At 40.0% G+C, this 27,674-nt stretch overlaps 1 protein-coding gene across 1 annotated transcript in view; it reads left to right on the forward strand.

Annotated features, from left to right (window-relative positions):
• Positions 1–27,340, forward strand: part of LOC109931445 (lysine-specific demethylase 9-like) — a 73,167-nt gene extending 45,827 nt beyond the window's left edge. Inside the window, exons 3-7 of the mRNA XM_020530741.2 lie at positions 14,949–15,086; positions 17,200–17,342; positions 17,429–17,596; positions 18,136–18,244; positions 19,004–27,340. Of these exons, the coding sequence (XP_020386330.2) occupies positions 14,949–15,086; positions 17,200–17,342; positions 17,429–17,596; positions 18,136–18,244; positions 19,004–19,360 (915 nt within the window). The 3' untranslated portion in view covers positions 19,361–27,340. The remainder of the gene's footprint in view (positions 1–14,948; positions 15,087–17,199; positions 17,343–17,428; positions 17,597–18,135; positions 18,245–19,003) is intronic.
• Positions 27,341–27,674: the final 334 nt, after the last annotated feature.

Consider the following 27,674-nt stretch of genomic DNA (forward strand, 5'->3'; position numbering starts at 1 on the left):
CTGAAGTTCCCTGCCCATTGAACCATTCTTCCGACTCTTCCACAATTCTCTAATGTCTTTGTATCCTTCCTAAAGTGTGATGCCCAGAACTGAGCTCAATACTCCACCTGAGGCTAAACTAGTGTCCTGTATAAATTCAGCACAACATCCTTGCTCTTGTAATCTGCCTCTATTAATAAAGCCTAGGGTACAGTTTGCTTTATTAATCATGCTGTCACCCTGTCCTGCCACCTTTAATGACTTGTGCACATTTACAGTTGGATCCCTCTGTTCTTGCACCCCCCTCAGAGTTGTACCCTTTATTGCATATTTTATCTCCATGTTCTGGTACCAGAATAAATCATCATGTTTCTCTCCATTTAACTTCTTAACTCCCTAGCTGATAGTTCTACCAACTTGCCTATGACTTTTTGAAGTTCCATGTTATTGTCCTCATGGTTTACAATATTTGCAAGTTTTGTACCATACCCAAACTTTGAAATTGTGCCCCGCTTACCCAAGATTTAGGTCATTGATATAGTTCAAGAAAGAATAACCCCCGGGGAGCTCCTCCACAAACCTTCCTTCCAGCTCAAAAAGCCTCAATCAACCACTCCTCTCTGTTTCCTATCACTCAGCTAATTTCATATACATTTTACTACTGTCCCCTTTATTCCATGAACTGAAACATTTCTCCCAACTGTCTTGTGAGCCAGTGAGTCAAATGCCATTTCAATGTCCATGTTCATCACGTCAACATCAATGCCCTCATTTAACCCCCTTTTCAAACGCACTCGTTAGCTTCCCATAATAAACGTATGTGCCCATGTGACTATTAATTTTACTCCAAATCTTGCAGTGTTTTGATAGGATGAATAAAGGGAAACTTTCCAAAATGGACTTGAATGAATACTTGAAGAGAAAATAATCTAAGGGCCAAGGGAGTGGGAGATGTGAATCATTTACCAAAGAAAGAACCTAGGCACAATGGGGTGAATGATTTTCTCTTGTATTAATCTTGATTTGTTTCTATTTTACTTTATTTTCTTTGAAGCACTTGGGACACCTTGAGATTTTGAAAAATTTCATGTGGTTGCTGGTCAGTTGTGTTCTTTGCTATCTTGCCAGATTTCAATATTGTGGCAAAAAATATGGATATTATTTATTCTGTGGGAACTAATTTCATGAACATTATACTATCTTTTCCTCATCAGATAATTAGTTCCTTTGGAAGCCTTGGGAATATTCTGTCTTTGTATGCTGCTCAGAGGCATTATGTTACTTCCATTTAAAGCCCACTTTTTTGGTCTGACGTCTTCACTGCCTACATCCTCGGAGTTCCTCTTTAAAAAGGGTGCATCAGTGACTGAGTTTCTTAATTGTGCACTGACATACTGAGCTTTTCTTAGCCCTGTTAAAGTCTGGTTGGATTTTCCCTGCAGGTGTTAAGGGGCTTACAGCTGGTACTGTGTTTGTTTAAATCGCTCAGTGTTACTAACAGAACTTCTTGAACCATTTAATATGTGTGCCATACCGAGAATAACATTCCAGATTTCTGACTGTTTGTATAAAATGGATGTTCTTTCAAAATTGGCCATGTTTACAATACTGAGTGAATGTGGTGCAGAAGTCTTGATTCTGGGCTAGCAAACTATTTGCTCCCAGTCAAAAGGTTGTGGTTTTAAACCCCTACCATATAATTTGAGCACATAATCCTGCTTGGCCCTTTTAGAATCGGGATTGAGCAAGTGCTGCACTATGGAGGTGCCGTATTTCAGATGGAACGTTAGACTCAGCCGCCCATCTACGTATTCATATAGTTGTAAAATATCCCAATGGCAGTACTTGAGTTTTGATGAATGCGAGATGACCTCATAGGAGCTTAATTCTATTTTAAAGGACTAGACAGGGTGGATTGCTGAAAGAATATTTTCTCTGGCTGTAGTTCTAGAACTAGGGGAACAATCTTGGAATGAAAGATAAGCCATTTAGGGCTGAGATGAGGGTGAGCTTCTTAATTCAAAGGGTGGTGAATCTTTGGGATTCTTTACTCAAGAACGTGGTGGAAACTGAAATCAGTAAGTGCAAGATAGAAATTAATACATTTGTAGTCACACATGACATCAAGGGATATAGAGGCAGCGTAGACATATAACATCAAGATAAATGATCAGCCTTGACCTAAAATGCCCACAGCACATTTGTGGGACTGAATTGCCTGCTTCTCTTAGCCTTCCTAGTAGTGCAGCTACTCCTAGATCCTGACCAATATTTATCTCTCAACTAATACTTAAAACAGAATATCTGGCCAGAATCACATTGTTGTTTGTGGGAGGTTGTGTGTAATCTGGTTGTCATGGTTCCTGCATTCAACAGGAACTTCAAAAAGTACTTTGTTAGTTGTAATTACTTTTGGGCATTCTAAAAGTCACTATGCAATACAAACCTTTTAACCAAAAATGTAATAAATGTATTGTCCATTCCTCATTCCCTGTCTGCCACCTTTTTACTTTAATTTTAGATTTTGGAGTGTTTGATCCCAATGCGGAGGTAAGATGCCACCATTAATAATGGCTGCTGTGATCCATTTCCATGTGGAGAGTGGCACCCAATGTCACATCATGCCATTGGTCAAACCCATCTCTTGGTTCTCTCATTGGTTAGGAAGTAAACCTCTTCAAAGAAGATTGTCTAATTATTTTGCCTCTAAATCACCAAAGAGGGGGAGATTAGACTAAAAACGGGCAAATGTTTAGCTAACTGTCTGCAAGGTTTTTAGGCTGCCTGTGCTATGCCCTGCAATGTTAAATGCTGCATGTGTTCAAAGTTTAAAAATCTATCCATTTCTGATCAACCTTAATTAATGGCTGATGTGCTGATCAATCAGAGTGCTCGTCCCTCAGTAATAAATCTGTAAAACTTTACAAAGATTGAGTTTAAAGGAAACACTGATATTGTGCATACATGCACAGCCTTTCTCCTAACTGTGACATTGGTCACACGTACAGCCTTTAGCTTCTAAGTCTTACATGACCTAATTCTTCATGTTTATCGTCCTTTTCCAAGACTTTTGAATCTTCCTGTGTTTTTGGAGGATGCCGGCTTTTAGTAAAATTCTTAAATATTTGCTCTGAAAGCAGTTATTACGAACCAGCTCAAGACAAAATACTGACGGTTGATGAGTTCATGTAAACTTCTCCATGGAGAACTGAAAGATTTGGAAATCTCTGCTATTAATTATCATCAAATACAACAACTTTGCTGCTGAAGTCTGGGTATCATTAAAATAAGTAACCCCAAATCTATTGGCCATATCACAGTCCATATCCCTCTATTATAGCTGTGACTTCAAGAGCATTCAACACACTGACTTCAAAAAGATGCTTGGAGAAATCACTTCCCATTGTAATTATAATCTGAAGATTCTGTTCACACACAGGGAGGCAGACATCTGGAACTCCTCCTCAAACGGCTCTGGGTTTTGATACTGGTCCCTGAGATCGACAAGTTTTTGTCAAGTACGAATGTGGAGCACAAGCAAGAACATAGATTTGAAGTGTATAATCAATAAATAAACTAATTGAAAGGCAGACTCATGGGGCTGAATGGCCAATTTCTGTTCCTCTAATTATAGTACAATGTCTCAAGGACTCAATGAAATTGTCAGCTTATAGCTCAGTTTCTCTTTTTGATCTGACGTATGTGGAAACTTCCACCTCATCGAGGGTGGCCAGAGGGAAAAGTGGGCTGTTCAGTGTGAGAGCTCGGGTGTGTCAGTTGGCTTTCATTCCCCTGCCGTGCTCAGGGCTATATGCACATCTGCAACATTCTCCCTCAAGGCTGGCTTATAAACTTGAGCAGCAGCACCATGGGGAGAGCAGTTTCCCTGCCCCCCTAAACGCGTTTCCTGTTTTCCAGTGTGACTATTATAAACTTTCCTCCAACTTAAAGGCTTCGTTTTGAAGAAAGGGTGAGTAAAAGATTCATCTCAAGCATCCTGTCCAACTTCTAATGACATTCTGAAAGCATGCACTACAGTGTCAAATTTTTGCTTGCAGAGCTGAGTGGAGCCACATTGGCTAAGCCAAATTCCATTTTTTGTTCTGTGGGATTCCAGAATTTTGTGGTGAAGATTGTTTTCCGTGATTCCAATTCCTTTCCCTTTTTTTCAAAACCATAGATTGGTGACTGTAGCGATAAGGCAAAATTACTGCGCTTAAACATTCTGCAATCTTGTGCCAATGAAGCATATTTTTCAAACTTTTTTGTTTAGCAGACCTGCAGTCTGTTAAAATTCATCTGCATGTCTAGGTCACAGTAACTGGTTGATTATTTTGTATAAGTTGTCCAGTGGATTCCGTGTCATGTTCTGTTTGCCCACTCTTTCCAGTGGTCACTAGATAAAGCCATGCATATTTTATTGTCAAGATTTTGGGTGATCAGTTTCAGGTAGCATTTATAGCCTATCCCTAATTGCTTTTGAGAAGGTGGTTGTGAATTGCTATCGTCTTGAAGCATAAGAGTCGGTCAATTTGTTGTGAATCGGAAGTTGTGTAAACCAAACTAGGTAAGGATGGCAGATTTCATTCCTTAAAGGACATTTGTGAACCAAATGAATTTTTAGATAATTCAATAGTTTCATGGTCAACATCAAAGAGACTAGGTTTTCATTCCGGATTTATGTAATTTATTAAATTTAAATTTCGCAGCTTCAGTGACAGAATTTAAAACTTGTGGCTCAGTATCATTAGACAAGCCCTTTGGATTACAAGTCCACTAATATAGCTACTATGCAATTATAATGCACAAAGTTATTGAAAAATGTCACCCAATAAAGGGGAGGGTGGGAGAAATATAAGATATTTGTTTGGGCATGGTATGTTCCATCACGATATATAGACTCACTTTAAGGAAATAATGACTTTCATGTTCTTTATCTCAATGTTCTTTTTGTCATTGAATTACTTTTAAAGCCTTACACCGATAACAGGTTAGTGATAGTAGGAACTGCAGATGCTGGAGAATCTGAGATAACAAGGTGTAGAGCTGGATGAACACAGCAGGCCGAGCAAGAAAGCTGACGTTTCGGGCCTAGACGTTTCTGAAGAAGGGTCTAGGCCGGAAACATCAGCTTTCCTGCTCCTCTGATGTTGCTTGGCCTGCTGTGTTCATCCAGCTCTACACCTTGTTATCTCTTATACTGGTAACAGGTGGCAGCTTTGAGATAAGTGACCAGTTAATGTGCTTCAGTGATATTGGTTGAGGGATGGCAGGGAGAGTTCTGCCTCTTTAAAGAATACCATGAAAGCTTTTAAGTACTCTTGAGAGAGCACACAGATTTGTTATCTGATTTGAAAAGTGGTTCCTCAGACAGTGAAGCATTCCCTCAGTATGGCATGGGACAAATTAAGCTGGGTTTTATGCTCAAGAATCTGGTGTGGGATTCGTGCTCGCAGTTTGCTGACCTCATGAGAGTGCTACCCTCTCAAACACAGCTTATGCAAGTTCTCAAGGAAAGAAATAAACTATGATAACATGTTGCATGTTTTCAGGGCAGTTTACACTGAGCATGTACCTTTTGATGTTTAGGTACTTTTGGAAGAACCAATTTGTGTATAGCAATAGGGAAGAGCGATCATATTTAGGTCAATGAAGTACATCAAGGGGCAGAGTTGAGACAGAAGAGTAAAATAATAATTTGGGAAATGAAGGGCAGAGAATGACAAGAAGGAACAGAGATTAAAGAATGCACAAACAATCGAGACTAGACGTTACAAAACAAAAAGACAATCAGAGAACAGTTTATATTAGACTTTGTATTGTATGAAGAAGTAGGATTAACTAATGATCTTAGAGTAACGGTATTCATTTCAAGGTAGCAGTGACCATAATATGATTGAATTTTGCATCAAGTTAGAAGGGAGAAGAGTAGCTCCAAGGTAAGTATTGGAAACTCAGATAAAGGCAATTGTGACTGCATGAAAGCTGAGCTGGCTGAAGTGAGCTGCATTATGGTGGACTAGGAGATTGATCAATAAAGATGCAGAGAATTAGGGGATATTTCAGAATCGTCAAAATAAATATTTCATAAAATCCCTACAGTGTGGAAACAAACCCTTCGGCCCAACAAGTCTACACGGACCCTCAGAGCATCCCACTCCGACCCATTCCCCCTATAACCCACCTAATCTACACATCCCTAAACACTGGGCAATTTAGCATGGCCAATCCACCCAACCTGCACATTTTTGGACTGAGAGGGGAAACCGGAGCACCCGGAGGAAACCCACGCAGACACGGGGAGAATGTGCAAACTCCACACAGACAGTCACCCCGAGGGTGGAATCGAACCTGGGTCCCTGGTGCTGTGAGGCAGCAGTGCTAACCACTGAGCCACCATGCCACCCTGTATATTCCAAAAAAGTTCCAAGAGAGGGACCCATTATTCATGGCTAACTAAGGAAGTTGGAGAAAGCATATAATTGTGTAAAGATGAGTTGCAGGCAGATGATAAGTTAGAATATAAAGAATGGCAGAGAATGACAAAAAACTGATGGACCTTCCTGGGGTCTTAAAGGGAGTGGCTCCTGAACTAGTTGATGGATTAGTGTTAATTTTCCAAAATTCCTTAGAGTCTGGAAAGCTTCCATCAAATTTAAAACAAGTAAGTATAATTGCACTATTCAAGAAACGAAGAAGGCAGAAAGCCGGAAGTTATAGGTCAGTTAGCTTGATATCTGTTGGGAAAGTTAGAATCAATCATAAAGGATTTTATAGCTGGGCAATTTAAAACAATCAAGGTAATCGGGAAAGATCGGTATGATTTTGTGAAAAAGAAATTGTTTGACAGTTTATTGGAGTTATTTAAAGGATTGACATATGCTGTGGATAAGCGGGAGCCATTGACATTCTACAGTTGGATTTCCAGAAGGCATTTGAAAAGGTTCTGCATTAAAGGTTATTGTTCAAAGTAAATGTGCATGGTATTGTGGGTAACATTGATAGGTACTAGAATATTGCTGACTTGTTCCTATCTGGGCTAACTGTCAGAAAGCAAAGTATGCAGAAATGGGTCTTTTTCTGATTGACACGATGATGTGTGGAGTCCTGCATGTGTTGTGGTGGGCCCTCAGATGTTTACAATTTGAATCAATGACTTGGAGGAGAAGAATGAGGCAAGGTAGCAAAATTAGCAGACTGATACAAAGGTATTTAGGAAAGTATGATGTGAAGAAGAGGCAAGGAGGTTGCAGACTGATATAGGTTGAGTGAATGGGAAAATATCTTGCAGGTGGAGTAGCATGCCACTTTAGTAGAATGAAAAAACTAAGTATTACATAAACTGAAAACAACTGCAGAATTCCAAGATGCAATTATCTCTGTTTCTAGTGCATGAGTCACAAAAATTAGGTCAGGAATTGAAGATAAAAAATAAGGATGAACGTAAACTACTGTGGATGGTGGAAATCTGAAATAAAAGCAGAAGTTGCTGGAGAAACTCGGCTGGCTCATTCTGAAAAACAGCCTTATCTGGTTGTCTTGTTTAAGGAAGTATGTTACTGTGCAGAATGCCAAAAAGAGAGAGGTTGCTGGATTGTGGTCTGGAATGAGCAGGTTGTATTACAAGAAAAGGTTGAACAGACTGGGTTTGTTTTCACTGGTGTTTAGAAAAGTGAAGAGAGACTTTATTGAGGAATGCAAGATCTTGAATTGCCTTGAAAAGGTGAACATAGATTTTTTTTAAATCTAGAACTAGGGGACTCTTTGAAAATTAGGATTTGCCCATTTAGGATAGTGACGAGACTTTTTTGTTGAGGGTTGTGAGACTTTTGAACTCTGCCTTAGAAGGATGTGGAGATGAGGTCACTGTTTTTAAAGCAGAGGTAGATTTTTATGTTTGATAGATGAATCAAAGGATGTAAGGGGTAGATGAGAATGTGGAATTAAAAATGTAAACAGATCAGCCATGATTTTATTGAATGACAGAGCAAGCTCAAAGAATCCAATGGCCTATTTTTCCTAATCGTATGTTTGCAAGGTCCCACAAACCGCAGTGAGATAAACAAGCAGATCTGCTTAAGTGATATTAGTCAAGGGATAAATATTGTCTCTCTCCATATAAATAACATGGGAGCTGTTATTTTCATCTGAAAGCACACTTGACCTGAAAGTTGTCCCACACTGATCAGTGACCGCACTAGAAAAGATTTAGCTTAGCTCACCGATCCTACAAAATTAATAGCCTCAATCTCCACTCCTTCAAGTCCTGACCCAGTTTCCCTTGTATTTTCAGATAGCACAGAAAAGCCATGCTATCCGTGGAACATTTTGATGAGGACAGAAACTAAAGGAGACAATTCAGCCCCTCGAGCTATTCAGTGAGGTTGTGGCTCATCTGTATCTGAACATCATTCACCTGCCTTGTCTTATGTCCTTTCCTCCCTTTTTCCTGGGATCTCCATTTCAATTTTAAATTAGTTGAACTAGCAGCTAGTGCATTTTTTGTGAAAGTTTCACAATCTGCCATCCTTTTTGCAAAGAAGGGTTTCCCAGCTTTCCCCAAAGTATATTCTCTGATTTGAAGGCTGTCCTCCACCAGCAGAAAAGTTTTCTTGATCTACCCTATTTGATTCTATTGAAAATCTTAAACTTCTCAGTCAAATCGTCCCTTACCTTCTATATTACAAGAACTATATGCCTAGTTTATGCAATCTCTCCACAATCGAATGCTTGGATCTCCTGCTGCTTCTGGTTTTAGGTGAATGAGTGACTTATTACCAAGGAATTCACTGTAAACGACTGCACCTGGGCCAGCTGGCTGGCGGACTTTAACCGTACCATGACGTGTTTTACAACTGGCAGCTTCCCACCTATTTTTAATCATCCAAATAATACCAGGGGATTTGTTCTGACTTGCTGTGTTCTTCTTTCATCTGCAGTTTAGCTAATCCCTCTACAGCACTTCTATATTTCATAACCGCAATCTGCTGTCAGCAATGTTTTGTATCTCAACCACTCAGTTCTGGGTGTGTAAACCAGTCTGCCAATTCAAGAAGCCTTTGAATATCCCTCTGCCTGAGGCAGATCCAATGGAATTCTCTCCAGGCATTCTGCCCAACATAAAACCCTTGCCGAATATTAGAAAACCGACTTACTGCTCTTTCCTTTCTCCCCTGTTTGCAGGAACTTGCTGAACACAAATTGACTGCACTTCATAAATAATTAATTGCACATGAAGTAATCTGGAACGTTTGTGTGCTGCACAAGAAAACTGTCTTAACGCAAATTTTGCTTTCATTTCAGATATTGATGCCTAAAGTAGTATTGGCTCTAAGACTGAGCCCTGTCCTTCTGGCTCACTAAATCGGAGGATCAGTTAGGGGATTCATCAGGGGGCTAAATAGTCTCTTGTTTCTCTGCCCCTCCAGTGGTCTTATGGGTTTATTTGATAGCATTTCTAGCTGTCACTCAGTGGGTAATACAGACAACAAAGGTTTTTCGTCTTTTCTCAAAAACCTTTCCTTTGGTATTTAACTTTGATAAATTGGAATACGTAGCTATAGATCACTGCCCCCAATACCCCCAAACCCCCGCCAAGCTCAGGTGTGGGTGAACCCTCTTTCCCATATCCTTACTCCTGCCTAAATTATACCCTCTTGGTGTTTGATAGGAGGGCCAGTATCCAGAGCAGGAACAGTGACTGGAGTCAAAAGATGAGGCAGTCAGAAAGACTCAATAAATTGTTGACAGATTCAAGACCAGATAATCTGCTTGTAGTGGCTAGATAAATATTGACTAGGGCATCAGATGAAGCTCTGTTCATGTTTTTGGGTGAAAGGAACTTAATTTCATTAATAATGCTTGTTACTAAACTGTATTGTGACTTTTTCAACTCTGAGCAAGAATCTTAAAGTCAGTCTGCACTGGTAGCATGTTCAAAGGTTTCACAAAAGCAACTTGTATTTATACAGAGGGATTTGGAGAGGTAATTTAAATGGTAAAAAATTGCAGCACACTGCTGTGCTGAGGGACTTGGGTGTCCTTGTGCATGAATCGCTGAAGGTGGGATTGCAGGTGCAGCAGGTAATTAAAAAGGCAAATGGAATTTTGTCTGCCATTGCTCGAGGGATGGAGTTTAAAAACAGGGAGGCTATGCTGCAGCTGTATAGGGTCCTGGTGAGGCTACACCTGGAGTACTGTGTGCAGTTGTGGTCTCCTTACTTGAAAAGAGGTATACTAGCACTGGAGGGGGTGCAGAGGAGATTCACTCAGTTGATTCCAGAGTTGAGAGGGTTGGATTATGAGGAGAGACTGAGTAGACTGGGATTATACTCATTGGAATTCAGAAGAATGAGGGGAGATCTTGTAGAAACATATAAGATTATGAAGGGAATAGATAAAGTGGAGACAGGGAGGTTGTTTCCGCTAGCAGGTGAAACTAGGACTAGAGGGCATCGCCTCAAAATAAAGGGAAGCAGATGTAGGACTGAGGTCAAGAGGAACTTCTTCACCCAAAGGGTTGTGAATCTGTGGAATTCCCTGCCCAGTGAAGCGGTTGAAGCTACCTCGCTGAATGTTTTTAAGGCAAGGCTGGATAAATTTTTGAACAGTAAAGGAATTAAGGGTTATGGTGAGCGGGCGGGTAAGTGGAGCTGAGTCTCAAAAAGATCAGCCATGATCTTATTAAATGGCGGGGCAGGCTCGAGGGGCCAGATGGCCTACTCCTGCTCCTAGTTCTTATGTTCTTAATTCTAGAGATTTGGGGTCTAAGGAGTTGAATGCACAACCATCATCATTGAGGTGATAAAATCAGGGATGCTCGGGAGGCCAAAATTTAAGAAATGCAGGTATCTCAGGAGGTTAGCATATTGGAGGAGACTTTAAAGTTAGTGAGAAGCCATTGACAGATTGAACAGGAGAATTTTAAAATCAAGATGTTACCGGGCGGCATGGTGGCTCAATGGTTAGCACAGCTGCCTCACAGCACCAGGGACCCGGGTTTGCACATTCTCCCCATGTCTGCGTGGGTTTCCTCCGGGTGCTCCGGTTTCCTCCCACAGTCCAAAGATGTGCAGGTTAGGTGGATTGGCCATGCTAAATTGCCTGTAGTGTTCAGGGATGTGTAGATTAGGTGGGTTATAGGGGGATGGGTCTGGGTGGGATGCTCTGAGGGTCAGTGTGGACTTGTTGGGCCGAAAGGCCTGTTTCCACACTGTAGGGATTCTACGAATAGTATATCCACAATACTTTCTTCCGGTGATGCCTGGAGTTGATGAGCAGATAATGATGACAGGATCTGCTATTAGGCAGTTTCACATCGATAGTTTGCAATGCCAGATACAGCTTACTGGTGGCATACTGATAGGAAGTGTAGTCAGTTTGTTGTGTCTGACTGAGCTTCCTGCATGGTGAGCGTTTGTTCGTCGATTATTTTTGTAAGTGAGAGAGATCGATCCATCGCCAGCCTGTAATTCAGTGGCTCAGCAACGTGAACCGATACCAGTTAAGAAGGTGTAATATTTAATATTAACCTAACAGTGAGTGCCTTTGCAGATACTGCACCATTATTTTGTGTGATAGATTTTTGAACAGTAGGGGAATCAAGGGGTACAGGGAAAGACCAGGAAAGTGAACGTGAGGAATGTCGCATCAGCCGTGATCCTATTGAATCGAAGAACAGGTTCAGGGGCCAAATGGCCTACTCCTGTTCCTATTTCTTATGGTGTCATGAGTGGCTAAAATTTGAGACATCCCAACTATAAGTGAGATTCAGTCTTCATGATAATGCTACCTGATGTGAGAATCTGACTGAAAGGAAAGCAAAGCAGTTAATACTGATGTGTTGCTTTTTGAATACCAGTTTATGTTTAGTTTTGTCTTCACTGGCCTACATTCAATTTAAACACACAAGATGCTGAATAAACTGGCTTGCTTCAAGAAGCCCTGAGTACATACTGGCGCATTCCGAGAACCCCACTTTCAGTTAACTGACATACCCTAGGAACCCTCAGTCAATACTGGGGACCCTTAGTCAGTACTGATGCATTAGCGGAGACAGTGGCCAGTGGTGCTATTGCTAGACTATTAATCCAGAGACCAAGGTAACGTGCAGGGGACTTGGGTTGAAATCTCACCATGGCAGATGGTGGAATTTGAATTCAAGTAAAATCTGGAGTTAAGAGTCTAACAATGACCACGAAACCATTGTTGACGGTCAGAAAAATCTGTCTGATTCACAAATGTCCTTTAGGGAAGGAAACTGCCCTACACATTTTGGTCTACCTGTAACTCCAGACCCGTAGTGACGTCGTTGATTCTTAACTGCCCTTAAGGCAGTTAGCGATGGACAATAAATGCTGGCCTAGCCAACAATACCCACGTACTGTGAATGAATAACAAAAGAAATTCTTGAGGGGCTAGTAAATATAGACATTGAGCATCTAAGCTAGGTATACCCACAGGCTGCCAGGGAGCAAGTTCTCAGAATTTGACCCAGCATTGATGAAGATGTCAGTGAGAACCTTGATGAGTTGCTGCAGTGCATCTTGGATATGGTATGCACTGTAGCTACTGTGTATTAATGCTAAAGAGAGTGACTGTTTTAATTTGGAGATAGGATACAGATCAAGTGGGCCACTTTGTCCCGAACGGTGTCAAGCTTCTTGAGTGTTTTTAAAGATACACAACAAACTTTAAAAGTATTTTAGTGTATTCTACCATACTCCTGACTTGCATCTTGGGAATAATGAACATGGCTCTTGGTTGTCAGATGGTGAGTTGCTCTCAATAAATCAAATCACTTTTCACTGGAGTATTTCTGTATTTTAACTGGTGTTTTTAGGGAGTTAATTGCACAGTCAATAAAATCTTTTGTGAAAAAGACACTTCAGTGACCTTGGAAATGATCTGACTGTAACTACAGCACCATCCAGTGGAGAGATTGAGTACAGCAGAGTAGAACACTTGTCCTTCGGATGCAATACTTTCTGATGTGAAACTCTTAACTGCGTCCTCAAATCATTCACCAAGGTTTGCTATGAACAGGTGAATGAACAGCTTTCACTGTGTTCCAGAGACTTTTTGCAAGCATGTCAATGAAATTTCTGATAATCGGACGTCTGATCTAATGTGTCACCCTGTATTCAGGACCTTTAATTTCTGAGAAACCAACAAGTAACATTGGAGAATCCCTACTGGGATGTACAGACTGCAAAGCTGAAAGTTTAAAATTCACCAATATAATTTACACTTGAATCACACTGCAGGAAAAGAAATAAAGGGTGAGGCATATGCATGAGGTTAAGGCAGAGATGTTGAAAACCAGTAAAGTTAAAAGAAAATCAGAAAATTAATGTCAGAGCTTTTTGAAAAAAGTCATGAGGGAATAAGATTCCATATCTGTATATTGTTTTTTATCTACGCCATTGAGGCACCTGTTAACTCTACAGCTAATTTTTTAATCCAGTTTTAATAGTAGGTTAGCATGTGATTCCCTGAAATTCACACAATTAGTGATATCTATAGATTCTGTAAAAAGCTATCCGTGCAGATTCTGTGCAAAAGTGTCTAACAATGGTATCTGAATTCTGCATTAAGCTACACCTATGTTAGCCAGATGTTGCTGTTTGTTTCATCCGTAATAATGATGATTTACTGTATTAAGTACTGCAAAAGTCCCAGGCTTGCACTTTTATCTTGCATGTATTATTGACAAATAATTTTTGGTATGATCTTCTGACAGTGGCAATGACTGTGACTGAACTAAATTTGCTAGTATGTGCTAAGTAGTTGTAGGAAAAAAAATTGATCATGACATAAATGTTTTGATGGGCTAGAAGGGTTTCATGGGATAAAGTTGTCTTATAGACCTTCGGTTGGCCAGATGAACTGTAGACATCTCTCCCAGTTCTGTACTATGCCGCATAAATGTGTCATTGACAGTGCACACTGGCAATGTTTGTGAGTGCAAGGAGCCTTTGCAAGTAACAACACAAGTCCAGGGAAATATTTGAAGATGTTAGATTCTTAGTAATGATGTCATTAAATTTAGTATGAAACTGAATTTGTTCCAATCATAAAAGCTGTGTGAGAGTGAATAAAATCTGTGCACCACTCCTCCCCGAGTCATCACAAAAGTTAAATATTTTTTAAAATATGCAAAGTTCCCCAACTTTCATTCCCTATTGTACTGAATAGTCATCACTATTTATTATGAGAAATTAGTCTCTAGCTACAGATAAACAATTATAATCCACTGTCATATAATACTACTAATTAAAACTCTAATCCCCCTCATAAACTGTGCCTTACACAAACAGACAGACAGGGCAAAATCGATTATAGACAGAAGGGAAAAACTGGAAAGACAATTCAGTCATCTTTGTTCCCAGGTTCTATTGTTGAGATGATCCTTATGACTCTTCTGCTGGCCAGCATGTTGCTTCACTTGTCTTTCTCTGGATGCTTCCATGGTTGGTAAGAGACACAAGATGACCTGTTCACTCATGAAGTGTCACTGACTTATCAGTTAAAAGTCACAGCTTACAACAAGTGTTGCGGAAAAGATAGGCTGGTTTTCTTCAGATTTACGATGAGTTCAGAGAGATCCTTCCTGAGTTGGGGAAAAGCTGTACATAACAGTTAAACGGTATTAACTGCTGTTGTACGAGCTAAGTTCATACCATTTATAAATTGACAGCAATTGTCATTAATAAAACCACTGGAAGGGCAGACTTTTCTTGGTTTTGGAAGTTGTAAACATGTGCGTTGGCTGCGTTTTCAAACAACCTGTGCAGGCATGATGGATTGTATTGCTGCCTCCTGTGCTGCTTGATTCTAAGAAATGGGTGAAGCAGAATTGCTTGTTTGGTTTTGACTGGGTGATTGCCTATTTGTAATCTGTTTTTGCTTACGGGCAATTATTGTCTGTTTCTAGGAATTTTTAAATGAATTGCTCTCTGCCTGGACAGGTTTCACGGACTTACTGTTGTGGCACATACAGAGCGGGTCCAATGAGACAGATCAGCTTGGTGGGAGCAGTGGATGAAGAGGTTGGAGATTACTTCCCTGAATTTCTGGACATGTTGGAAGATTCTCCATTTTTGAAAGTAAGTATGCCAACTTTAATGGCGAAGGATTTGAGCATCATAGTACAGAACAGGATGGTCCTCCCTTCCAACATTGTATATACCATCCTCTGTGGCATCAAGTCGGAATATTATGGGTTCAGTTCCCACTCCTGAGACAGGAGCCAGGGTGATGTTCTCAATGCAGTACTGTATGAGTGTTACCCTATCGGGCTAAACAGGCCATTTCTGCCCCCTTAAGGAATGTAAAAGATTCCCAATTGTGTAAAAAGGACCACATAAGGTAAAGCAGTAACAAATCAATAAAAGGCTTTCAGGGAAGAGACAATCAAGATACTATCTTGAAGGGAATAAATAGAACATCCTAAGATGATACTCCCTAGATAACAAGGAAAATAAATGTTGAAATGAAAAGAAAAAAAGCATCTTACAACAGATGTCAGGAGCAGGGTTAATTTAATACTTAGGAGATTTATAGAAGTTTGAGATGGAATTAGAAAGATTCACACAGGAGTAGAAAGGTGTTAGGAGAACACATTGATATGTAACAGCAAAATGAACCCAAAATGTTTTGAAAAATATGAGGATGTTCCTAGTGAAACAAATTACACCTATTAAGCGAGTAAAGGGTTATCTCCATGTAGAGGCAGAGGACATTAGTATTTAAATGAGTCTTTTGCATTTGTCTTCATAAAGTAAGCAGATGATATGAAGGCTGCATGAAAGGGGTGAAAGTAATTGGCAGAGTGGAAATGAACAGAAAAGCCAATGGAATACATCATAGGTTACTGAAAGAAGCAATAGTAAAAATAGTAGAGGCATTACTGAATATGTAATTCCAATGGTACACTGCTATTCAAGAAAAGTGAGAAACCTCAAGCCCATCTGCCTGATGGTGATGTTATTAGAAACCATTTTCAGGGACACCGCAAGTTTTCATTTGGAAATGTCTAGGTTAATCAAGGACAGTCAGTATGGATTTGGTAAAGGCAGACCGTCTGATTGGGTTGATTTGTTATTTGCTGAAGGAACAGAAAATGTTGATCATCAGTCCATCAGAAGTATATCTAGTTTTTCAAAAGCATCTGACATCATTGCCACATAGGATCACATTAAGGTCGAAGCTAATGAAATTAAAGAGAATGCCAGTTTCAATGCAAAATTGGCTCAGTGACAGGTAGCGAAGAATGATGGTGAATGGTGGGGGGGGGATTGTGTAATGATCCAGAGAAAAGTAAAATGATCTACTTTACCTTGACTGTACTCGATGACTGAACATTCACAACCTTCTCTCTACAGAAATACAAAGATTCACAACTCTTAAGTGGGGAAAAAAAAATCACTCCTCATCTCAGTTCTAAATGGATGAGACCTTTTCCTCAGATTGTGCTCACGTGTTCCAGACTAAGCAGCCAGAGGAAGTAGCCTTTGGTGTTGGCCCTGTCCCACCTTGCAAATCTTGTCTCAGTGAGCTCACCTGTCGTTCTTAAGCACAGAAAGGATAGGGCCATTTTAGTCAATATCTTCTTGTAGTATAATCCAGCTGTCCTAGGAATGTTTCTAAAGAACATCATTGCACCCCACTTAAGGCAAGTATGTCCTTCCTTGGATGCAGAGTTGAATACGGCATGTGATAATAGAGTATTGCTTCACCAAAGCCCTATACAATTCAACAAGATTTCCTTGCTCTTGTATTCCAATCTGTTTTCAGTAAACATCAAAATGCCATTTATCTTCTTGTGCAATATTCTGTTATTCTGAATCCAGAGAAGAATGAGAAACTTTAAGGTGTGAGTTGTCATCATCAGGAATGTGCTGCGTGAGAGGTTGATTGAAGTAGGTTCATAGTAACTTCCTAAAGCAAACTGGCTAAATACTACAAAACACAAAGTACTTAATGCAGAGAAAGGGGCCAAATTTCCCAGCGAGGCCATGCCAGTGTAAAAGCTTCCTACAAAAAAGTTGAAGTTACAGTGCTGTTGGGTAAGTTCAGGGTGCTGGAACTAATTGGGTAGCTTCTTTGGAGATCTGAAGAGTTGAATGACTTCCTCCTGTGCTTTATGATTTTATGAAATCTAAATGATTTTGACACCAGAACTATTTTGAGTAATATTTACTGTTCCATTTTGATCAGATGACACTGCCATGGGGCACCCTGTCCAGCCTTCAACTACACTGCCGGTCGCAGAGTGATGATGGCCCAATAATGTGGGTAAGGCCTGGTGAGCAGATGATCCCGACTGCAGACATGCCCAAGTCCCCTTTTAAGAGACGACGGTAGGAAGACACTTGAAGGTTATCTATTTTGAGAGACTTTTGAATACATGAAGAGTTTAGCCGTGACTGTTTCCATTTTTGCACAGGTCAATGAATGAAATCAAGAATCTCCAGTATCTACCTCGGGCCAGCGAGCCTCGTGAAATACTCTTTGAAGATAGAACACGAGCTCACGCAGATCACGTGGGCCAAGGCTTCGATTGGAAGAGCACAGCAGCTGTAGGTGTGCTCAAGGCAGTCCAGTACGGAGAATGGTAGGACAACTAACTTTTGTGTGTAGCAAACCGTACATGTACATGCAGTCCCGCCATGAAACTCCGCCTGTGTGTAAACCCTATCCCCTCAAACAAATTATTTTGTGCTCTTTATTCTCATAATTTCAAACCAAGGCAAGTCTTTTCCTGTCAGCCCTGCCTTGTCAGCCCCTTCAGCCCACCAACCTGTTAGCCCCAGCAATCTGGTATGTTCTGAATTCTACCTTCTGTGGCAATGCAGCATTCCACAAATTTTTTAGTGAGGAAACTTGTCAATGGCTAACGTTTTGCCATTGCAGTTTTCTTGTATCACTTCATTAATGTGCTTTCTCTTACTCAACTGACTTACCCACGTTCTATTCCTGAATACTTTTAAATGATACATTCATTGTGTATTTTTTTATGAAGTTTGATAACATGGTAAAAGCAGGTTATCCTTGTGTCCCACAATTCAACCAATCTGACCTGACTCACCTCAAGATTGGAATTGTTAAAATCCCATTTAACACAACCTTCAACTTCTGTTGTCTCTTTGACAGGAGTGACCAGCTTCGAGTAACCAAAGACGTGATCTGTTTTCATGCAGAGGATTTCACAGATGTTGTACAGAGATTACAGTTGGATCTACATGAGCCCCCAGTGTCCCAGGTATTTACTCTTTGCATTACTTTAATTGTAGAGCTGAGTGCATTTATCAGGTATCCATTGCTGGCTATTGGGGTTCAGCTCATTGAATGCTTTGTTATTTCTCCCAACTTAATGTGAATTGGAATTTTGTTGAATTTGTGAAAGTTACATCTGCTTTAATTCTTTCTGAAGTTTGGACAGGTACTGAGGAGCGCAAGTACATTCATTTGAGTAAATGTATCTGCAATGTGTCTGCTTCCAGCTCAGAAAATAAATAACTGGTCGCATTTGTACAGCAAGTAAACCATTAGAAATTAGATTTTCTCTTTAATAAAACATGAAAGAACTGTGGATGCTGTAAATCAGTAGCAAAGTCAGAAATTGCTTGAAAAGCTCAGCAGGTCTGGCAGCATCTGTGCAGAGAAATCAGTGTTTCAGGTTGAGTGACTCTTCCTTCTAGATTTTTTTCTTTGTCTTTCTCCTCAATCTTAATCCAGTTTTTCTTTCCTCCCCTATCTTGCATTCCGTTATTTCTTTCTCAATCATTAAATCCCATTGGCTAAGCAAGTCAACTGTTAGTCCCACCATTCACAAGTCATTGATATCCTGTTCCCTTCATTGCACCTTCAGCAACTTATAAAACAAAAATAAATTGTCAAGCTGAAGGGTGTAGGACAAAATCTAACTAGCAGGTCATGTTGCAAGACGCCTATTCCAGTTGCTTTTGTGCCAGTTTCACTTGTTGCAGATTAATGTTAATATTACCCTTTTCCTTCACAGTGTGTGCAATGGGTGGATGAAGCAAAACTCAACCAATTAAGGCGAGAAGGCATCCGGTACTCGAGGATCCAACTCTCGGACAACGACATATACTTTATTCCTCGAAATGTCATACATCAGTTTAAAACTGTGTCTGCCGTTTGCAGCTTAGCCTGGCACATACGCCTGAAGAGATACCAGCAGGAAGAAGCGGAACCAAACAATGACTCTGAAATCACTTCTGAAGAGATTAAGACAGAGACCGATGTAAGCTGTTCAGATGACACAGAAATAAAACCTGAAATCCAGGCCCAGTTGCCAGTAATACAGGAAGATCACAGTCATCACACCCAGGATCAGCAAGGTTTTCCACAATGACGTGTGTACATATTTGACTTTTTAAATAAATATTTTTTTCTTTCTTTTTAAACAGGGATGTGAAGTTTTAGTTTTATAAGTTGGCCGGGATTCAAATTTTGGTGAAGAAATCGTGCCGTTCTTTAAAGTGTGCTGCTTGAATTGCAGTGACATTTCAAAGCACTTGGCAAGTGACCGCTGGCCCTGTTTACACAGATGTTTGACCTGCTCATGGATAGGAATTGGACCTACTTAATCTCAGCCTTTAGATAAGATGCTGAAAAAATTAAATAATAGTAGTGCTGATCTTGCAGTCGGTCACAGAGAAACAGATGCAAAAAATCACAGGATTATGACCAGCATTACAAATCACCAACCTAACAAAAGGAGCCTGAACCTTTAATTACTGCGTTAATTGCTTAAAATGAAGAGAGCCATGCTTTTTTCTGTCATTTCACATTCTAGTTGCTTTTAGTTGAAACTAGAAAATTTGCTTACTGGCAAAATAGATTCTTTAGAGACCTTGGAATACACTCACTAAGGTACTATTTACTCTCCAGAAATTAAACTTGCCATTCTCACTCTGTCTGGGTTAATATCTGTGAATCCAGTCATTCCAGATCAATGTGGTTAATTCACAACTACCTGCTCAATTGGCTCAGTTGTGCACAGCTCGGGCAGACAGTGAATGTGGCTTGCCAGTGCCTTCCACATTCTGAGAATAAATAAAATTTAGAAATCCAAAAACGGCAAAATACTGGATGCTGTGGCTAGAAGGTTTTTGTCATGTAATTATCGTCTTGGATATGGTTCAACAAAGCACACTTCTCATTGGATTATAAAACATGGTGAACTAACAGCACTGAAAGCAGGTGACTCACTTCACCTGTTCTCTATTGCCTATTATTGCACACGTGAGACGCTTCCCACTTTTAATTACCTCTTCCTGTCTTTTTCCCCAAATACCTTCTCTGGCTTTCTGCCTCCACCCTGCATCAAACCCATCCATAAATGTCAGTGCTGCCTGCCACATGGAATGGTTGAAGTATAGTGTTTCCACATCCTGTCGCTCTGAAGAAACTCCTCTTTCATTGTGTGCTATGTCGTCAATGATTATCTTTTATTTGTGTCCTCTTCCTTTTGGACTGTCTTATGAGTGGAAACAATCCACCTGTGTCACCCTGTCAGACCCCTTCATAATCTCAAGGCACTTATCAGGCTCTCCAGGCAAAGGACACCCTAAGCCTGCTTGATCTTTCCTGAATGTCACCGCATCCCTTTTTTTTGAGGGTTAGGCTTTCACAGAGCCGCAATGCAGGATGATAGACAGAAAAAGACCAATTTCTCCATCTGTCAGATACAGGCCAGGTGCCCTGACCATCCACAAATATCAACACAGTCTAGCTGGAGCAGGAACAGATTTAAAAACAAGAGCCAGGTGGTCATTTTAGGGTGGGATATAATGGAACATACACCCATTTAAGAAAAAAACCAGAGGAGGAGAACACATTTTCTGCTGTTTATAAAACATCTTATTTTGCGTATCTTAGTCTGCTGTGATCTCTGCTCTAACCTGGAGCTGGCCCAGTATGGAGTGAATCTGCAATTAACACCTGAATTGGCAGCTTGTCATTATCCTCGGGAAATCAAACACTTGCTCCATATAATCCAGCACTTCTAAATCTTATAATGCATCACAGCACCCTTTCTTGTTTCACCATACCTCCCCAGTCCTTCTGCAGCTAAGGTAGTGTCCACCCATTATTCTTGAAATATCTCAGTCCAATCCCTCCCAGAGTCTCAGCTTTTCTTAAATAAATTAGCCCAGAATTTCATATTTGTATAAGTAGTAAAGATGAGTTCAAAGGCGTAGGTGTATGGTGTGTATGCATTGGAACTGATGGCAAATGATAAAGGTGGCTGAGTAGCTTCTGTTTATGTTTAAGACCAGCCAAGTGCATGTGGAAGTATTGTGTATGTGTATTTGATTAACTAAGGAATGGGCAATAAGCGTTAGCCTAGCTAGTGATACCCACATCCTGTGAATGATTTAAAAACAAAAATACTTTTAACCACAGCCACAGTCCAGGTCAGTATTGGCCTTATACTGTGGTGCCATCTACTGCTGAGCTTTGTATTGTTAAGCTGGCATTGTTGATCTATTCTGAGTTCTTTTCACCTCTGCAGTATAAGGAGCTAATATCAGATGCAGTCCATCACTAAGACTCTTGTCTCCCAGTCCTTACACATGTGAAATGAATCATTTGATTTTCTGCCAGGATTCTACAGTAAAATTGGCTGCCAAGGAGAAAAGGTGCAGATTTGGCACTTTTTCTCGCCCTCTGTTTACGCATGCCGATTATGACTGAATATGACCTTAGTAATGCTTAACCTTCTGCAAATTTGCTCCTTCTCATCCACTCAATACTTAGGGTCTCCTTAAAATCCAACAGCTAAAGGAAAAGCATGTTTAAAACTCTGATCGGGGACTTGAAGGGTGGAAAATCTAAGAAGAGCAAAATGGTCTCTATCTTGTTTGCTGTCATGTAAGGATCATGCTATTGTTTTGAAACTTGTGAAAATCTGGAACTTGGAGAAAACTGCTGACTACAGTTAATCAAACCCATGTTCAGTAAGTGTATTATCTGATGAGCACACGCTCTCACCACCAGCCACCACTCAGTCTCTGCCTCTGTCCCTGTTCTGAATTATTGCTCATCAGTGCTGTTTTGATCAGTGTTTCTTCAAACTTTACAGTCTATAAATACGACGTGTGCTATGCTGTTTTTCACCTCCCTGTATCGTGTGTGGAAACAGAGATTGAGTTCACCATGTGTAGAATCGGGATCTTTCAGAGGTGATGTCCAGGGTACTACTTCACACAAGGTGCAGTAGAAATCTAGAATGCTTCCCCTTTTTTATGATGTATTACGGGTTATAGCACCAAGAAGGAGAATTGGAGTAAAGATTCAGATTGGCTATGATCTAATGAAATGGATGAACAGTCTCAAGGAAGCTGAATGGCCTTCTCCCAATGTTATCTCCTACTCCAAATCACACCTTAGCAGGGCTTCAGAGCATAGGAATTGCAATCAAAGAAAACTAGCTTGCATCCTGATTGTTGCTTGTTACAATGATAATGGAGTTTTTAACTAACCAGAGTGGCAATGGTCAATCTCCATCAATTAATCTACAACAGAGCCAAATAAACCAGGAAAGCCCCAGGTGCTGGAAAGTTTGGGGAATGATAGAGCTGACTATTGCTTTTTTAAAAAATCTTGTCTTCTCTCCATCTTAGCCCAAACTTGCCCGCATTGAACAATGGCCTTTCCTTCTTGATACCTTAAATCACAAATTGCAGAATAACTGAGGCTCGAGTCAGTCACTGTTGTGAGTGGTGGGGAAGCACATTATAAATATTATTTCATACCTACCACTGCTAAATTTCTAACATTTTTGATACTTTTGTATTTATTGTGAAACAAATAACTTGAGCTTATTTGAAACTGGCAATGAAAGCACATGGCCGGTGTGTTTGGGGAGGTGCTCCTTATTTTTAACCACAGAGATCTGGTTCTTTCTCCATTGTTGGATTCTCGCTAATTCAATCCTGCGCTCACTGCAAACGATTCGTTTCCCCGTGAGCTGACCAATTCAAAACTAGAAGATTTTTTATTTTAAAATATCCAATTTAACCTCCACTGAAAATTCTATGGGTCTCAATGAGTTTAAATTAGGGAAAACTATTCTACCAACTGGAAGGTCAAGAACCAGAATTATAGATGTAAGGTAATTGACAATGAGGCCAAAGGGAAGCTGGGGAAAAAGTGACATTATTTCAAAATAACAAGTTGTTGTGATACAGAATGCACAATCAGAGCACGTGGTGGAAGCAAATTTTGTAAAGAGTTGGATAAATACTAATTGAGGAATAATTTCTGGCTGTGGATAGATTTTGTTGTGCCATTAGAAAAATGGGGAAAGAGGGGAAAAATAGAATAGCGGTGGCAGATCCTAGTGAATGATGCAGAAGCCTCCAGGAACCACATGACCTGCTCATCTTGTTTGTGCGGTAGGGGGATAAGAGAGTTGATTCAGGATGATGGGATGAATGGCCTTTTTGCTGATCATTCCATTATAATTACAATTTCTACTTTACTGTACTTTGCTTCAAAAGTACTTAATTTATTAAGTACTTAGAGACATCTGGTGGCAGCGGAAGGTGCTTTAATACAAGTCTGTTCCAATTTGTTTACAAGATTGTCTTTTCAACCCTATCTTCACTTCTCTTCTTGGTTCCCTTGTCTTTGTGTAGCATCAGGAGAATTAGGTTCCAGGAAGGATTGGGCTGCAATCATGTGCTGTCCTAAAATGGTAAATAGGCAGGGAAGTATGATCTGCTTGATTTGAATCAAGTCTGAAACAGCACTTCCCAGTAAATTCTATGTCCTCAAAGTTGCATTACAGCTTGTGGGAGAAAGTGTAACAGGTGTAGTCTGCAATCTTCACACTGACATGGCAATGTTCAGCTGTTAAACTCCACCTTTGTGGGAAGTTTGTGTAATTTTTAGGCTATATTATGGGAAGCAGTTCCATAAATTTAGGCTTGTATTCCCTTGAGTTTAGAAAGTTAAGCATGACTTAATTGAGACACTTTAAAATAATAAAACCATTCGGTTGGGTAGATACATAAAATTATTTCCTCTCTGGAACAATTTCAGAATAAAAGGGATTTGATCTTAATCAGAGATTAACCAATCGAAGAGTGAAATCAAGAAATCTCTCTTTCAGAGAGTGAAAATGTGAAGCTCTGTTCCCCCACAGTGAGCTGTGGAGGTTAAAACTAAGATCAATTGATATTTATTGGGCTAGAATATTAAGGTGTTTGGACAAAAGGTGGGTAACTGGAATTGAGCTGAAGTTGTTTTCATTGAATAGCAGAATAAATCAAGACTGAATGGCCTGTTGTTTTATTGATCTGTTTGACAGTGGTTTTTATATAGATGGGGAGATATTTGAAGGTTGGGAGCACATACTTCCATTGTTCAGTGGGCATGAAAAGGAAACCTTGCAACTTGTATAAAAGGATTCGAGTATAATTTGCAATTTAATAATATTTCACAGCCTTAATGCATCCTAAATGCTTAATACTGATTAAACACACTTGAAATGTAGTTTCTCTTATGCTGTGGAGTAGGATAATAAAAATGCTGCTGCCAGTAACTTGTAGGTGGAAGACTTTCCAGGTCTGTCTTGCTGTCAAACCTGATGTCAAAATAATTGGATTAACTCATCACGAGACAGCATCATTTACCCCACTTGGCTCATTCACATCGATTCAACATTTGTGCCCAACAGTGTCTCATACTACCTTATATTCTATAAGTTTCATCAGCTTTCCAAGCACGGTTTTGGTGCGGGGAGTTTTACTCAGACTGGCTAAATAGACCAGTTTTTAGTGAATAATTTTCAATGCTTGGCATGCAGCTACCTGCATACATCCTACACTTGGGGAAACCCAATGGTATTATTGTGACATATACGCACTTCAAGTAATTCTTTTCTTAACTCCAGTCACAGTATCTGGTTGCTCATTTCATGTCACCCATTTGGACCTTAGGAACAGAATTAACCAAGTTAGTCCCTCAACTTTATTCTGCCAAAATGACAAAGGTTCATCTAATGCAGGGTCCATTATACACCTTTTGCCATTGATAATTTGGGCTTTGTATTTGCTTTGGTTACTAATTGAATCACTATAATATATATGAACAGAAGTCAGTCATTCAGCCTGTAAATTTAACCATTTTCCAAATCCTAAATCATTGAAACTGGGTGGCTGATCCTCAGGAAAATCTTTTTGTCCCAGTGTTGCTCTTCCAACAAGTCTATCACTTGCTTCCTCCATCCAATGCCTCACCTAATCTCATTTGCTGAATCTGTGACAGTTACAGTAAAGACATAAACAAACTTAGCAGATGGCGGACTGATTTTTGAATCTGTAGAACTTAATGGTCAAACAATTTAATCTGTGTAAACGGCTCCTAAGCAATGAGCACTTGCCAACATGATGGACAACTTTCTACTGAAGAAAAATTAAATCATCCAGACATATAGGGAAGTAGGAATTCCACAAACTTGTTCTCCACTTTTTATTGAGAGGAGCTATATACAGTGTCTTGTCCCGAATATGATTTTTAAAGGTAAAACTTGGTCGTTCAAAGTAAAAATTGCTTCCCAGGCACTTGTATTTTCTAATCACTTTACTGTATTTGTAATTTTTTATCCATTTATATTTGTAAGTTGTTTTAAAACAAAGTATGGCTCCTTTAAGATATTGTGATATCGTAGCTTGCAGGAGAATTCCTTCAGGTTTATCTTAATTTACCAATAGTCATCATTATTGAAATGCCTCGATGTATCTAGCAGTAATTTATGAAGACATCTACTTTATTTTTGAACATTTCTATCAGTGTAGCAGAGTTAATGCCCTCAGGGGTGTTGTATTTTTGTATTTGTGTTGAGTATATTTACATTAATGTAAACTTTTCATCCAGTCTGCATGCATTATTGACATCATTGGCTTATAAATCTTCAGAACTGTGACACGCTGTTGCACTGCAAGTTTGTCAGTTTTTGGGGGTGGGGCTGAGGGTCAATGCAATGTCAAGCTGCAGGTGTGTATGTCTATTCTTGGGGTCATTACATTGTCATATTTTGCATACATCTTCCATTGTCTGGATCCAAGAGTGAATGTCTTACTATCTGTGAGGTTCTCTATTTCCGTGGTAGAATGGGGGAGGTAGATACTTATGGATCATCAGTCCATTATGTCTCACTCAATAACTTCAATCCACTGCCATCCATAATAAGGCCCTTCCTTCAGTCCCAAATGTGGAACGTTTAGCTTTGTAAGTGTACTGAGAGAATATTAACTCACCGACAAGTGATGGAAGACTCACTTGAAGTTGGCCAGATTCTGTTTGACAACTTGTTGAAAGGGACTTTGAGAATATCACTGGATATCGTTGGAGATTTGGATGAGGGATCCACCAATGTGTTTCATTGAGTGAGTTGCAGAAACACTAAGCTCATATGTGTGATGTGGATATAATGCTGGTCTGAATTAGGCCAGTGGGAGTGATTGTCCAACTGGCTTCAGAACCGATGGAGCAGTTTGGGGAATAAATCTCTCGACTCCTGGTTATCCAGTATCATCCAGTGGAAAGTGTACTCTCCACCTTCAACTAAGAGTCTCACAGAAACATTGGCGCCTTGCTGTGATCCACCAGAAATTGGGCAAGTGTTAAACAAACAAGTCCATTTCCTCAGAATAGATAAGCCACCCCACTTCTTTCAGTGGAGATGCATCTTCATGATCCCTGGGATTGCACATACTGTGCCCCCAACCGAAAAAAAAAAAGCTACCAATCACCCCACCCTGTCCCCCACACCCAACACCTACACAAATCAAAATTAAAAGAGCATTCATGCTCTATGTGTGCTCATTTACCTTAGAACGGGCACCTGATTCTTGTTACCTAACTTTGTGAACGGGCAAGCACTTGTACTGTCTTTGCAAAGTACTGTTCAGCGCATGCGTATACACACACGACTCTGTGCAAAGCCAGTGGTACACTGAGAAAATATATTCATGAGAAGCTTACCTGCAATTATGATTTCCAGAAAAGCATATGCTTGGGAAGTAAGCTTTGCTTTGCTTGGCCTTAGTTCTATTGCGAACCCTATAAATCCTTGTCTCAGTGAAGGGTGTAATAACTTTTTGACGACGCGGAGTGTGAGCAGATGGTACATTTTAAAATAAATAAACCTCTATGTGATATTAACCCTTTGCTCAGTGAATTTCTTTAGCTCACTATATGAAGCATGTTTTAACCTTTTGAAATGTTGCTTTGTAAGATTTTAAATTTGAGCGCGCAGATGAAATACATAGAACATTTCTTTGAAGTATTTTTTTAAATAAACTGAAAAAGTGCTGAAGTTGTCCTTTATTGTGATTTTTCTTTTTGATGTGAGGGAACAACGCCTTACAAATCATTCTAACCCAGAACTTACTGCATAGAAACAGGCCATTTAGCCTCCGTAGTCAGTGCTGGTTTTAATATTCTACATGATCTGCCTCCAGCCCTCTTCATCTCACCCTATCAGCATGTTCTCTTGCTTTCTATAAGTGGAAGCATCTCTGCCTGTTTTAGGATCTGTGTGCATTCCATAGTATTGATTGTTTTACAAGCGCTGTTGCTAACCTGGTTAAATGGTCCTTTGGTAATAATCCAATGAACTGCATAAGAGGATATGCCATCATACTGTATGT

Source organism: Rhincodon typus, chromosome 25, assembly GCF_021869965.1.
Source record: "Rhincodon typus isolate 14 chromosome 25, sRhiTyp1.1, whole genome shotgun sequence".
Classification (NCBI taxonomy): domain Eukaryota; kingdom Metazoa; phylum Chordata; class Chondrichthyes; order Orectolobiformes; family Rhincodontidae; genus Rhincodon; species Rhincodon typus.